This window comes from Malaya genurostris, chromosome 3 (assembly GCF_030247185.1).
Source record: "Malaya genurostris strain Urasoe2022 chromosome 3, Malgen_1.1, whole genome shotgun sequence".
Taxonomy (NCBI): domain Eukaryota; kingdom Metazoa; phylum Arthropoda; class Insecta; order Diptera; family Culicidae; genus Malaya; species Malaya genurostris.
Genome location: NC_080572.1, coordinates 46,272,443 through 46,287,035, shown reverse-complemented (window position 1 = coordinate 46,287,035; position 14,593 = coordinate 46,272,443). Strand labels below are relative to the sequence as shown.

The 14,593-nt window shown below is 38.6% G+C and overlaps 1 protein-coding gene across 2 annotated transcripts in view; it reads left to right on the top strand.

Annotated features, from left to right (window-relative positions):
- Positions 1-14,593, top strand: part of LOC131439156 (serine/threonine-protein phosphatase rdgC) — a 148,022-nt gene that overhangs the window by 55,907 nt on the left and 77,522 nt on the right. For both annotated transcript variants that reach the window (XM_058609851.1, XM_058609850.1), the window contains one exon: positions 7,852-8,657. In XM_058609851.1, coding sequence (XP_058465834.1) covers positions 8,444-8,657 — 214 coding nt within the window. In that variant the 5' untranslated portion in view covers positions 7,852-8,443. The remainder of the gene's footprint in view (positions 1-7,851; positions 8,658-14,593) is intronic.

The window sequence follows — 14,593 nt, the reverse complement described above, 5'->3', positions numbered from 1 at the left end:
ATTTCCACAAACTTAGATTCAAATGAAAGGTCTTGTGGTCCCATGCGGAAATCCTGAATTTCATCCGGATCCGACTTCCGGTTTCGGAGTTATAGGGTAAAGTGTGTTCAATATTGTACACCGTCTTTTAAATATTTTCGGATGCATAAAACATTTAAATCGTAATTAAGAGTGCGTAAAATTTTGAATGTCACACCACAATATTATATGTACATAAGAAAGGCATCATTGCACCACTAGATGGATTAAAACAGGTTTTTTAATTATTATTTTAATTTCCAAGGAATAGGAATCAATTCCCAATGTGGAGCAAGGCGAACTAAGCAGAAATATGAAAAAAATGTAGTGATTTTGGTGGTTAAATCAGGTTTTTAAGGTAACGTCCTTACAAATGAGAGAAATAGGGAGCCCTTACCCTAACTGTTCCCGTTTTCGTTTTATTCAACACACTCTTCGCGTCCCGTGTAACTTTGTTGCCTCGGCTAGAATTTGTAATTAAATTTCACGTGGATTTCGTCGTCCACGTCGGTTTTCGGTTTGTCTTCAGCAAATTTCTTGATCGCTTTTCGCACGGCTTTCTCATTTACGCTTTCCACTTTTGCTATCTCGGTGACTTGGTGCTCGGTGACAATTTGGGTCCTGTGCTACATTTGTACACGATATTTCGATGTTCTGCTGAAAGTCCACGCATTTTGCCACAAACGCTGATGGAAACGAACAAACGACTTCTCAAATGGAGAGAGGAAAGTGTAAACAGTTGGACTCAACCTTCAAAATTGACAGTTTCTCTATGATTGCAAATCGGTAACGGTAAAAAAGTAGATGAATTTAATTGTGCAAATAATCAGTTTTGTACCTTAGAAAAAGAACTTGAGCCTGTAAACTTTTTACATGTTGTGTCATTGTTCTATCACTTGACTTTTTCGCTGGGAAAGATTGCAAAGGGGTCGGTGTGTTCCAAAGTGCTTAATTTCGATCTACGTGGCTCACGTGATCCTCCGAATAATGAATGCTTCATTCTCCAATTAAATCCTCTCCAAAGCCCAATGAACTGATGCACACGCAAAGCGTTCAATCAGATATCTGGAAGATTAATAGTCGGATCGTATAAACGTTACTGCTTCCATCCATCCGTGTTCTCCTTTTATTGTGATAGATTTGAAGTACTGTGCAATCACTAACCAGCAGTAGCCCAATCCAACCCTTCATCATCAGTTACACACGGCACTCGTCGGAGAAACCATAAATATGAATGATATGTGAGGGAGGCGGTTGAAACCTTGTGTGACAAATTCCAATCAATCTTTGCCATGTTGCGAGATGCATTTACAGTTGCTATCGTAGGTTGTTAGCTGTTCATGCTATCGTTATTGATGTTGGACGGTAAGATGAACGTGGTTTGCCCGAAGAACCGGAAAGAGGTGGCGCAAAACGACACTCAATTTAACGTTCGAACATAAGATTCCTGGACTTATCCAATGTGCTGAAGATGTTCGGATACAGTAAAAGTGCATTACAATACAACGCTGGGATTCCGTGATTTTTTTTTGTTAAATGTAATACCATTAGCAAAATATGGTTTACAATGAACCGCAAATTGAAATCAGTTTCGAAAAACCTACTACAGTTCAAATAGCTACCCTTTCTGTCAAACAATCCTAGAGAAAAAATCATTCATCAGTTTGCTTAAGCAGTGAGAGAAGCCAGACCCAACTCAATTCAACAATGTTTCTGTAATGACGTGTACATTTACAGTTGTAGTCCTCGCCACCTTCTCCGGTTAACTGAACAACAATTTGAACTTCCACGTTTCTGTGGAATTGGATTTTGCTTACCCATTCTCGTGACTTTCAATCATCCTACGCACCGAAAGGTAATGAGGGTTGTAATTGGAGCCTTTTTTTTTTACTAAATTTCTCAAAATGTAATACGATTTGAGCGGTTCGAAAGAAATTCGGTGTGAGGTACAATTCAGGAATGATGAAAGAAATAATAACTTTTAGGTCAGTTATCGAGAATTCTTAGCACACACACATAAAATAAAATGTTCCTTCTTAGTAAATAGCTGAACGTGACCCCATTCACTATGTGTCAATGTACTCGAAGTGAAGCAAGGATCGTTGAGTGACAATATCAATTTACGTTAACTTGATTAGATACCTGCCTAAAATAGTATATATGTTAAACCGGTGATGGCTAGAAGTACGTTCCGACTACAATCAGGATCCGGACTGCCCCCACTACCAGACGACAGTCACGAAGAGTGTTTGTTACCTACCTTCTACACACCGTCCATTCTTCTTTCTTGTGACCCATTTTACGTTCAAACGCCCCAAGATCAACGTTGCCAAGATATTGAATTTTCTTATCGACACACATAGAAAACAGTGTACACAAACAGGAGTCATCAAATGGACTACCGCGAACTGGGAAACGAGAATATATGCAAGCGGAGTAGGAAATCAATTACCGATAGCGTTTCGTTCCGTTCGTGTTGTGTCACACGGGTTGATTTAGTGTTGCATCCTGCAGCCAACCATCGGCAAAGTGATGGTTGATTAAAGTGAACTAGATTGACAACTGACCTAGACTTTCGTTGGGAAAAGTGAGTTGATGGATTAGCACAGAAAAAAAGCTCGAATGTTCTGGTCGCTGTAGGAAACGTATGGCAGTGTAATAACGAAGTTGTTTGAACCGTATGTTGTTTGTCGAAACGAATACAACGAGAGAGAAACATCGAATGCACTTTGAAAACCTGTTTTAATCTACCTAGTGGTGTAATGATGCCTTTCTCATATCAATCATACTATCATAAATAAAGGGTGATTTTTTAAGAGCTTGAGAACTTTTTTAAACAATAAAACGCATAAAATTTGCAAAATCTCATCGGTTCTTTATTTTAAACGTTAGATTGGTACATGACATTTACTTTTTGAAGATAATTTCATTTAAATGTTGACCGCGGCTGCGTCTTAGGTGGTCCATTCGGAAAATCCGCTTTTTTATCGACAAATTTTGTTCAGCGATGAGGCTCATTTCTGGTTGAATGGCTACGTAAATAAGCAAAATTGCCGCATTTGGAGTGAAGAGCAACCAGAAGCCGTTCAAGAACTGCCCATGCATCCCGAAAAATGCACTGTTTGGTGTGGTTTGTACGCTGGTGGAATCATTGGACCGTATTTTTTCAAAGATGCTGTTGGACGCAACGTTACAGTGAATGGCGATCGCTATCGTTCGATGCTAACAAACTTTTTGTTGCCAAAAATGGAAGAACTGAACTTGGTTGACATGTGGTTTCAACAAGATGGCGCTACATGCCACACAGCTCGCGATTCTATGGCCATTTTGAGGGAAAACTTCGGAGAACAATTCATCTCAAGAAATGGACCGGTAAGTTGGCCACCAAGATCATGCGATTTGACGCCTTTAGACTATTTTTTGTGGGGCTACGTCAAGTCTAAAGTCTACAGAAATAAGCCAGTAACTATTCCAGCTTTGGAAGACAACATTTCCGAAGAAATTCGGGCTATTCCGGCCGAAATGCTCGAAAAAGTTGCCCAAAATTGGACTTTCCGAATGGACCACCTAAGACGCAGCCGCGGTCAACATTTAAATGAAATTATCTTCAAAAAGTAAATGTCATGTACCAATCTAACGTTTAAAATAAAGAACCGATGAGATTTTGCAAATTTTATGCGTTTTATTGTTTAAAAAAGTTCTCAAGCTCTTAAAAAATCACCCTTTAGTACTGTGGTATTCTTCAAAATAATTTTCTTGAATTCTTAAAAGAATAACTGAAATCGGTTTGTTTGACCGTCTACTGATAAAAAATATCAATTGGAGAAAATTTGAGGTCGATTTAGACATTTTTTTTACGCTTTTCCGCCCTTTTCAGTGATGGTATGAGATTTTTAACACATTTTACCGTATATTTACGGATCCGAATGAAATTCAGGAATTCCGTATGGGACCGCAGGACCTTTCATTTGAATCTAAGTTTGTGAAAATCGGTCGCGAAAAGAAAAAAGCTAGAAAACATATTTTCATTTTTTTTGCACATTTCACCCCATAACTCCGGAACCGGAATTCAGATCTAAATGAAAGTCAGGAATTTAGTATGGGACCTGAAGAGCTTTCATTTGAATCTAAATTTTTGAAAATCGGTTCAGCCATCTCTGAAAAATGTTGGTGCACTTATTTTCACAATTTTAGGCACATTTTACCCCATAATTCCGGAACCGGATGTCGGATCCAAATAATATTCAGGAATTTTGTATGGGACCACAAGACCTTTCAGTTGAATCAAAGTTTGTGAAAATCGGTTCAGCCATCTCTGAAAAATGTTGGTGCAAAAAAAACGTTACATATACACATACGTACATACACACACAGATATTTGGCGCACTCGGCGAACTGAGTCGAATGGTATATGACACTCGGCTTTCCGGGCCTCGGTTCAAAACTCGTTTTTTACAGTGATTGCATAACCTTTTATATATGAGAAAGGCAAAACCATTTGTCAATCCAAATATGATTATACCGTTGATTGACTGAAAGAACAGTTACGAGGGTTGGAATTTCAGTCCTGCCCTGATGACATTGCGAATTTCCAACACAAATCCTTGCAAAGCAATTAAGTGAATACCGAAAAAACCTGTTTTAATCCACCTAGTGGTGTAATGATGCCGTTCTCATGTATAATATTGTGGTATTCTATTCAAAATTTTTCTCTTCGATTTTTGAAAGAAACCAAGAGATTCTTTGTGCATAACATACAGAATGAAACAGTGATTTGCTCGCGTAGGTCATCCTTAAGGAAACGAAGTGGCTTCACTATTATATGCACTTCCAGCACCAGTATAATCAAAGTCGGTTCGTCCAGCCACCAACTAACATGACGTACAAACTCTATTAGTTTTTATTCAAATATTGAAGATTTTATACGATTCTGCCATGGTACTCTATACGACGATTTTAATTTCTGTTGTATCCGAAAATTTGCAGTAATTTTTGGTAGGACCATAAGACCATTCATTTGATCCTAATATTGGGAATAACGGTTTTGAGTCCAGTTCACAACATTTTTACGGTTTTTGTTCCGCCAGTTTAAACGACGGTGTACAATATTGAACACACTTTATCTTATAATTCCGGAACCGGAAGTCGGATCCGAATGAAATTCAGGAATTCCATATGGAACCATGAGACCTTTCATTTGAATCTAAGTTTGTCAAAATCGGTTCAGCCAGTTTGTTTTGGGGTTTCCATGGAAGATTTTTCAACACTAAGTTCCATGAGCAATAGAATACTTTTATATAAAAGTGAAAATAACTTGACTTTTCTTTCAAATTTTTCGCACCAAACCCACCCCCCTTTTTCCCTTGAATCCTCACCCCTCTTTAACCCCCCACCCCCCCTTTTTGACCCCGGCAATTGAACTCTCCATTGAACCCTCCTTAAGTCTTTACTTCTGTTTCACCTTTTCGTACGTACGATTTTGGTTTCTCAACTTTTTTTTTCATAAATACGTTTATTTCTTAAGGCAGTTTACATAAGTTTTTCTTTGCCGTAGCATCATTTTTACTTAAAATTCTTATCCTAATATAATCCTAAAATAGTTAATTTCATTTAAACATATTCCTCTCATTATTTGAATATCATATTATGCATTTCGTCATTAATTTTGAAATCTATATTATTATTTGAACAAAACGATTAACTTCCATAAATTATAAAATAAGCGGTTTTTTTTCAGACATTTTGTTGATAATTTCATAAATTATTTCGAGCTTGGTTGTATCATTACATAATTTCTATTCTAATTTAGCTATTGGTTGAACTCATGGACGCAGCTGGAATCAGAACTAAGTCTTAAAAGGGTCATTCATTAAATTGAAACTCCAATTGTCTTTATGAAATGATAAAAAAGTTTCACGACAAGCAAGAATGTCTCGTACTGGAGCATTGGATAGTCTACCTTGGGTACGCAAAGAATTTATTAGTTGAGATCTGACAGCACGATACTTCACGCATGTCCAAACGACATGATCAATATCTCGATAACCTTCGCCACAAGCACAATGATTAGTCTCGGGGAGCACAATTCGAAGGAGATGTGCGTCTAACGTGTAGTGATTGGACATGAGTCTGGGCATCACACGAATAAAATCCCTACTCACATCCAGTCCCCTGAACCATGCCTTTGTCAATATTTTCGGAATAATTAAGTGCATCCACCGACCCAGATCATCTTTATCCCAAGAAGCTTGCAAGCTGGCAAGTGCTCTTTGGCGAGACGAGCTATAGAATTCGTTGAAAGCAATCAGTCGCTCATAAATACCACCCTCAATACCACCGCGTTTGGCTAAACTATCGGCTCTTTCATTGTCTGGAATGGAACAATGAGCCGGGACCCAAACTATTGTGATTTGATAATTATTATTCAATATGTCATTCAGGCACTGTTTTTTTGTCCAAGAAAAACGGTTCATTTTTGGCAGCAGCGTTTGAGCGAATGGTTTCAAATGCGCTCAGACTATCTGTGAGGAGGAAATAATGATTTGGAGATAATGTGACGATTACACTCAAACTCTGCTATATAAACAGATGCAGGTTCTTGAAGCCTAAATAAAGCCGAAACATTATTATTGAATATACCAAACCCAGTAGCCTCTTCAATTCGTGATCCGTCCGTGAAAAACATTTTCTCAGAGTCAATATGCTTGAACTTACTTGAAAATATTTTTGGGATTTCCATAGAGCGTAGGTGATCCGGGATTCCACGCACTTCGCATTGCATGGATATGTCGGAAAATAAAGTTGAGTCATGGACATTTAGTAGGCTGACACGGATAGGAATATATCTTGAAGGGTAGATTTCCTGCGACATATGGTTAAAATATACTATCATGAATCTTGTTTGAGATTGAAGCTCAACTAGCCTTTCGAAGTTATTAATAACCAGGGGATTCAGTACCTCACATCTTATTATCAGTCGCGATGAAAGCTCCCAAAAACGATCTTTCAATGGAAGAACTCCCGTCAGAACTTCAAGACTCATTGTATGTGTCGAAAGCATGCAGCCTAAAGCAATTCGCAAACAACGATACTAAATTCGCTCAAGTTTGATAATATGAGAGTTTGCAGTGGAACGAAAGCAAACGCATCTATATTCCATCACTGAAAGTATCGTTGTCTGATACAATTTTATTAGATCTTCCGGATGAGCACCCCACCAAGATCCTGTTATTGTTCGAAGAAAATTTACTCTTTGTTGGCATTTTGTTATCAGAAACCTAATGTGTCCTCCCCACGTGCATTTGGAATCAAACCACACCCCAAGTATCTGAAAGTCAAAAGCTGTTGGATCATTCTTCCCATCATATGAAGCTGAAGCTGCGCGGGATCATGCTTTCTTGAAAAGACGACCAGCTCTGTTTTCTCCGCAGAGAATTCGATACCCAGATGAACAGCCCAAACGGACAAATTATCTAAGGTATCTTGCAATGGTTTTTGCAAATCAACAGCTTTGGGTCCAGTAACTGAAACCACGCCATCATCTGCCAATTGTCTTAGTGTGATTTTCGTCCATCTGCTTGTTCTATCACAAAACAGAAATAGAATGTTATGAAGTTCATAAGACTCGCGAGATTAATCTTGAATTAAAAAAGTTTGTATAACCTCATTGTTACAGGAAAATTTTGAATCTACAATACTACTATATGGTGGAAAGTTTGGATTGCTGCTCGATTTTCATCGCTACGGAACCTTTCTTCATGTTTCAATTAATACTACCTTCGTTGCAGAACACTCAAGTATTGTTGCCTCAACGTATTTTCTTTTTTTTTTCAGATACTGCCCATAAACCGAAGCCAATTAGTTCAACTATCTTCGATAGTACGATGATTCTCGTGGATGAGTAAACCGATTGGGCTCCCCTCGACGAAGTGCAGAATATTGTGAGATAATTGAAGATTCCGGTGTTCCTCCCCCGGAATACTATTCTTCTCTATACAATACATTCCGTCACGGATTTGACTATTCGCAGGATGGCGGTGAATGGTGAAGAAACAAATTAAAAAGTTTCCTAAATTACGTTTCATACTAAATCACCGTCAGCCGTCGACGGGGAAATAAGAAAAAGTGTTCCTGTACTTTGGCGTTATCGAACGAATGACAATCCAGCGGTCTGGCGAATGGTTGTGAGCAGTCAAAATTTCGGAATTCCAGGAAAAATGATGTCAAAAATGATGAAATCGGAGAAAACACAATTAGAAGATTTAGCGTACTAAGAAAAAGCTGCTGTTTCTGAGAAAGTTCCGGTCTCAGATGTTGATATAAGAGGAAACAGCTTCCTGGCTCTAGGCAGGTGGTGGTGGTGGTAGGTAGTGATTCTACAGTAAGAGAAAAATTTCAGAGCTGCGGCTTGGGAATAAAGTGGAAAATGACTGCGATGTTACGGAGCTGCGGTTGCTTCCAGCGTACCCGGCGCGGTTCAAGCATCGAGGATTCGTCTTCCTGCCGGTCGTCGGAGATTGAACGCGGTGGTGAAATTACACCGCATAGTGGCAGTCTGCTGAAGCTGTTCACCTCGAAGGGCTGGTGCCGGCAGTGGCGAAAAACCGGTCGTGGCATGAGCATGACGAAGATTGAACGAAGTAAGTGCTTTTTTGTATCGCTAAGCTCGTAACGGTTTCGTTGAAATGGATGAATTTATTGAGCCTGGCAATGAATTTTATCCTTGTTTTGAATGAGTTCAATCAATGAATAATCAAAGAACGAATCGGTATCGGATCGGATATTGAAACTCTATTGTTACCCTCGTTCAATTGATAGATTAATTGAGCTCGCATGAATTATTGCACTGTAATACCGATAATCGATACATTGCTCAAATATTTGAGTTTTTTTTATGAATAATCATAGCTCGTTTCTAGGTTGTATACAGAGGACATACTATTATCTGTTGGCCATTCGATATGGAACGTAATTAAATTCTACTACTCATCATGATATTGCATGTTCGGAAACAGTGGAATAGTTGGAAATTAATAGGTGGTAATTTGCGATAGCTATCGGAATATCAAACAAACGCAGGTGTATCATAAATCAGAACAATTGTGCACATAAAAATTTACATAAGGCATTCACTGCGTTCACCAGAGATCTGAGATATGATAACTTAAAAATTAATTAGAAAATGTATTATAAATAGTTTTTTTTCGTACTCACGGAACGACCGAAATTATATCTGCGCCTAATTCGTTTTACTGTTTTTGAATTAGTTGATTTTAATAACAAAATTTCCAAAATAACTTTGCAATTTGTTAAAATTGAGAATTTACTTTTCTGAAAAAAACTCTTATTTTTAAAGAATGTGTTTAGTTGGCGAATATCCTGGACACAAACAAACAATATTTCAATCCAACACGAAATTCTCATTGACAACAAATTTTGTTATTAAAATCAGAAAATTTGTTTCTATTTATCTATCAGCATCATTACTGGAGAACAGCACAAAGAAAACAAAAATGGAAGTCAGTTCGTGCTCGCATCTTACCCGACACAGTCGAAAATCGTTTACGGTCGAAACAACAGAAACAAAGACAATACGCCAGTGAACAATAGAGTGTACGGAATGGTTTAATACGATTTAACAAAGCCTGAAACTTGGTCTACAAGACCGAATTCAATTTGTATAGATTTCAAGCGTTGCAAAGTTAGACCAGCAGCAAATGAAATTGAAATCTTACTTAAAGAACGAATGTATCTAGACGCTAACAATGTAAGTGAGATTCAATTCAACAAGGCGTCTAACTGTGTGTACATTATGTTTAAACGTGAAAGCGATGCAGTTTCATTCGCTTCGGTTAACATTAAATACAAAATCCCTGTGCACATGGTGGACAATGCCATAGAAGTACGCGTGCATGACCTCCCCCCGCAGGCCACCGATAAGTTCGTTCGGGAGAATATGTCGCAGTACGGTGAAATCCTTTTCATCGAAAGGGAAGTATGGCGGAATTTTTCCCTGGCATCCGGAATGGCGTGCGAGTTGTGCGTATACAACTACGTAAAGCAATTCCATCTTACAAGGTCAAGGTGGGACACGTCCGTGTAAAACGTTGATTACCTATGAAAATCAACTGGTTACATGTCAGTTTTGTGAACAACCTGCACACTACGGTAAACCTTGCACTGAAACTGCGAAAAAGACATCTTCAACCAAAGACAAGGTCAACCGTTCAACAACGAAAACTAGTGAGCGCAGTACTCATGTTTCACCATCAAACCAACCAGCAACTGCAACCAATGTACAACAAGGCGCATCTAAAGCAACTAGCAACGAGCTCAAGACTACGAACAACAAGGAAAACGAAACGAAGACGGACACAAACAACAATACAACCGATGGGGCAATGGATGACGAGACGAGCCACGAACAAAGTGCCCCTCAACCCTCGCAGGAGGGAAATGGAAGCACTTCTCCTTTTAGGAAAAAGAGTGTCAACGAGATCCACTTCAAAAAATTCTTTATTTAAAAAATCGGGTTATTCGGTCACGTAAAGCTTGTACGCAAACCTGAATAAAAATATCTTTAAAAAAATGAAATTCGTTTTATTAACAAGTTTATTATCCAAAAACTCATGAGAAGTGTCAAAGCAAAACAATTCATTAAAGAGCTAATAAGGAGAGTCTTGTTGAAACTGCTTGTAAATTGTTTTGCTGTATTTCGCATGTTTTACGATATATCCATATATAAATTTCTAAACCGATATGTAAAAATGACGTAAACTCTTAGTGGAAAGTGTATTTATTCAGAATTTGTGCGCACTGGAAGCGATTCCGGGCTACGCCGTCCGGTGAACTACTTGTATTCGGTTTTTGTTTACCGAGTGCTCAAAAATTTTCAGTGAGAGAGTCGATTTCGTGAAGTCGAATGAAGAAAACAGCGACTTAGAAGAAAACTTTTCAAAAAGAAGTTTATGTTTCGGTTCTGTTTTTTTCTCCAATACAACATCGTATTCATAGCCTGCCAATTTAGAAAAGACAACCGCGACCTAAAATTTTTTGGTAGTAGTATGCCATCTAGTGGCTAGTACTCATTACGGTGTTAACGTTTCTTTGGTGAAAATGGCGCCATATAGCTGCAAATTGTAGAAGCCAATTCAACCATTTATGTTGGTTGAAAATAACGTTTTATTTCTCTAATTCAACTAAAAAATTAGTTAAATGGAAATGAAGTGTGCCTTAGCTAAGAAATGACAGCACGATTAATTGGTGAATTCAACTCAAAAATAACCATTTCAACAAATACTTTATTATTATTAAGGGAATGAGAATTAAAAAATCTTAATCAGCAAAAGTAAGATTTTCTTAGTTGTCTCAAAAATTAACTAACTAAAATCAGAAAATCAACTATTTTTTTCGCCAAAATGCCGATTTCGGTCTTTCCGTGAACCAACTGAGATTTAGAGAGAAAAGCACCGCAACGAGGCCATTGATTAAAAGCAGTTGGAAGACGTGAATGTGGTCTCATATACCGGTTTAAGCAGGTTGTTCTTGGATTCTCAGCAAATATTTTAAGCGAAATTCTTTGATTATTTAAATAAATCTACTTACATACGCGGACACACCAATTGCAATCAACCTGAAACGATTCTTCGGATGATACCACTTTTTGGTGTGGTTTTTAATTTAGCGTGCCTGGTTGGAAAACCGTAGCAATTTACATCAGTGCATTGTGGAACATCGAGCAAACGTGAATGTTTGGAGGTGCTTCTCTGAACGAAGCAGTTAACACAAGACTCTAGACAAAAAGAAAGTGACATCACCAGCTTGGACTCTCAATCTTCAAAACGAATCCTATCGTTCGGGCTTCGCACGGATATTTCGAAAGATTTGGCTTTTCCTTCTAGTAAGCTACGCTGAAATTTTCGTTCGCTTATTGTAACTACATTGTTTGAGCTGATTGAGGCAAAAATTGCTTTGTGAATAATCATTGGAACAAATACTCTCGTTTCATAATACTCGCGCCTCTTCTCTTGTGGAATTGACTGTATTTTTGATTCTTTCTCTCAGTTGATACAATTTGGTTGTAAATTCCAGAAGTTCCTTGTTCATAGCAATAAGCGAATGGTCAATAGCAAATCAAAAACGAATCAATTTGCCGGCACCCGCAAGGTCGACTCCACCTTTATAGTGAGGACTCTATGTTAATGGCACAAGTATCAAGATTGAACATTGTTAGGACCAAACTGATATCCAAAGGAGGAAGGAGGAAAATGCTCACTCATCTAAGATGATGGCTTTAGTAATGCTGCATATTTCCTGCGGTAACTCAATGTCGACTTTTGTGAAACTTGATTCTGAAGCAAATAATTCATAAGAAATAAGTATACCGTCATTAAATCCACCTCCGTTTCATGATGGAATTTGAATTTTCGCTTCATTATCATTTATTCTCTACTTTCAAGTGTCTCCAGTGCCTGGCATGAAAAAAAAACTAAAATTTCCGTTTGTTGTACCAAAGCAAACAGTACCTTTCGACATCATTTACCTTCGTTCGTAGTATCCTGAACGCTCCGTTATTCCGTTCGTGAGAAACAAACGAAAATGAGGCAAACATTTCATGAATGAACAAGTGAATGAAACCGTGAGTTTGACGGCATGGTCATCATTGAACAGAACATCTTATTTTTTTGCTTGTGTTTGCCATCACCGGTCCAATGATCTGAATTTTCCTACATTTTTCCGTTTGTTGTGCTATTCTTCCACTTGACTGCTCTCGTCTCCATTTGTACTTGATGGCGCAGAGCCATTAAACCGATTTACACCGGTTTCGTGGCAGCTGCTGTGCTGGACCCCAGTCAGTGGAACGAATTCGTAAGGCGGTAAAAATGTCACCATGTTTTACTGCCACAGTCAATAAATTAATCTGAATTGGTGCACCTTGTACATATTGTGGGCGAAAGTGTGAAATAACTATTTGACTAACATTCGCTGGCAATCAGAACAGATAAAATATTGCCCAAACAAACCCCCGCAAATGAACTAAAGAATTTTTTTTCTAGAAAACGAAAGAAAAACTCGCAAAAAGAGAGGCATAAAGCATTTATAATCAAAATTCGGTTTTCAGTAGTTTTTTTTTGTTACGCAAACTGAAACACTTGGACTTTGAGAAGAATGGAATGATGCCAGACCGAGTATTCTTGATCAGAATGCTGAGAAAAACAAACGATGTAGTGAGATTCTTTCTGTTTTTTTTCTGGTCTTTCGTTTATCCATGGTGAAGATAAAAAGTATTCTGTGTCGAGATTACCGGTGGTTATATTTAAAATTTCTTGTCTTTGTCATATAGAAAGGTAATTTAATCACTGTGAAAACCAACTTTTTATCAGGTGTACAACTTTGCTTCCGCCGTTTTTTTCCAAAATTAAAAGCTTTATTGCGAAAAAGTGCTTGTTGATGAAAGAAGAGGACAGAACAGATGTATTATTCAAAGTATTGTCCGTCGCTAGCGACAACTGTCCCACATCTTTCCGACAATTTTCGGATCCCGGCTCGAAAAAAAGGAGTACTCTTTTGACGCTATCCATGAAGCAAACCATTTTTCCAACTCTTCGAAGGATTGAAAATGTTGATCTGTCAGGCCGTGTGCCATCGAACGGAATAAGTGGAAGTCAGAAGAGGCGACATCTGGGGAATACGGCGGGTGGGGCAAGACTTCCCATTTCAGCGTTTCCAGGTACTTTTTGACCACTTTTGCGACGTGATGCCGAGCATTGTCGTGTTAGAGGATGACTTTGTCATGTCGCTTGATATTGTGGCCACTTTTCTTTTAGCGCGCGACTAAGGCGCATCAGTTGCGTTCGGTAGCGATGCTTTCACCCGGTTTTAAGAGCTCTTAGTAAATCACACCGAGCTGATCCCACCAATTACAAATCATATCCTTGGCGCCGTGAATATTCGATTTTGCCTTCGAGTAGCATGCCCGGGCTTTTCCCATGATTTTCTGCGTTTAGGATTATCGTATCGAACCCACTTTTCATCACCGGTTACGACTCGATGTAAAAACCCTTACGTTTTTGTCTTTGAAGCAGTTGCTCACATACAAATAGACGGCGCTCGATGTCCCTAGGTTTCGACTCGTACGGCACCCAGTTTCCTTCTTTCTGAATCATGCCCAGGGCCTTGATACGTTTTGAAATGGCTTGCTGACTCACACATAACGATTCGGCAAACTCCTCTTTGGTTTGGCACGAATCTTCATCAAGCAATGCTTCTAGTTGTTCATCTTTGAAGGTTTTTTCTCTTCCACCACCATGTTTGCCTTCGACATCGAAATCACCATTTTTAAAGCGTTGAAACCACTCCCGACACGTATTTTTTCTCAGAGCAGCATCACCGTAAGTTTCTGAGAGCATTAGATGCGCTTCAGCAGCATTTTTTTGCGAATTGTAACAGAAAAGTAAAACTTCCCGCAAATGGCGAGAATTGGGCACATAAACAGACATTTTCGAGCGTGAATAATAGGAAAACAAGAACAACCGTCACTGAAACGGCGATGACAATTCGTTAGGCACTGTACACA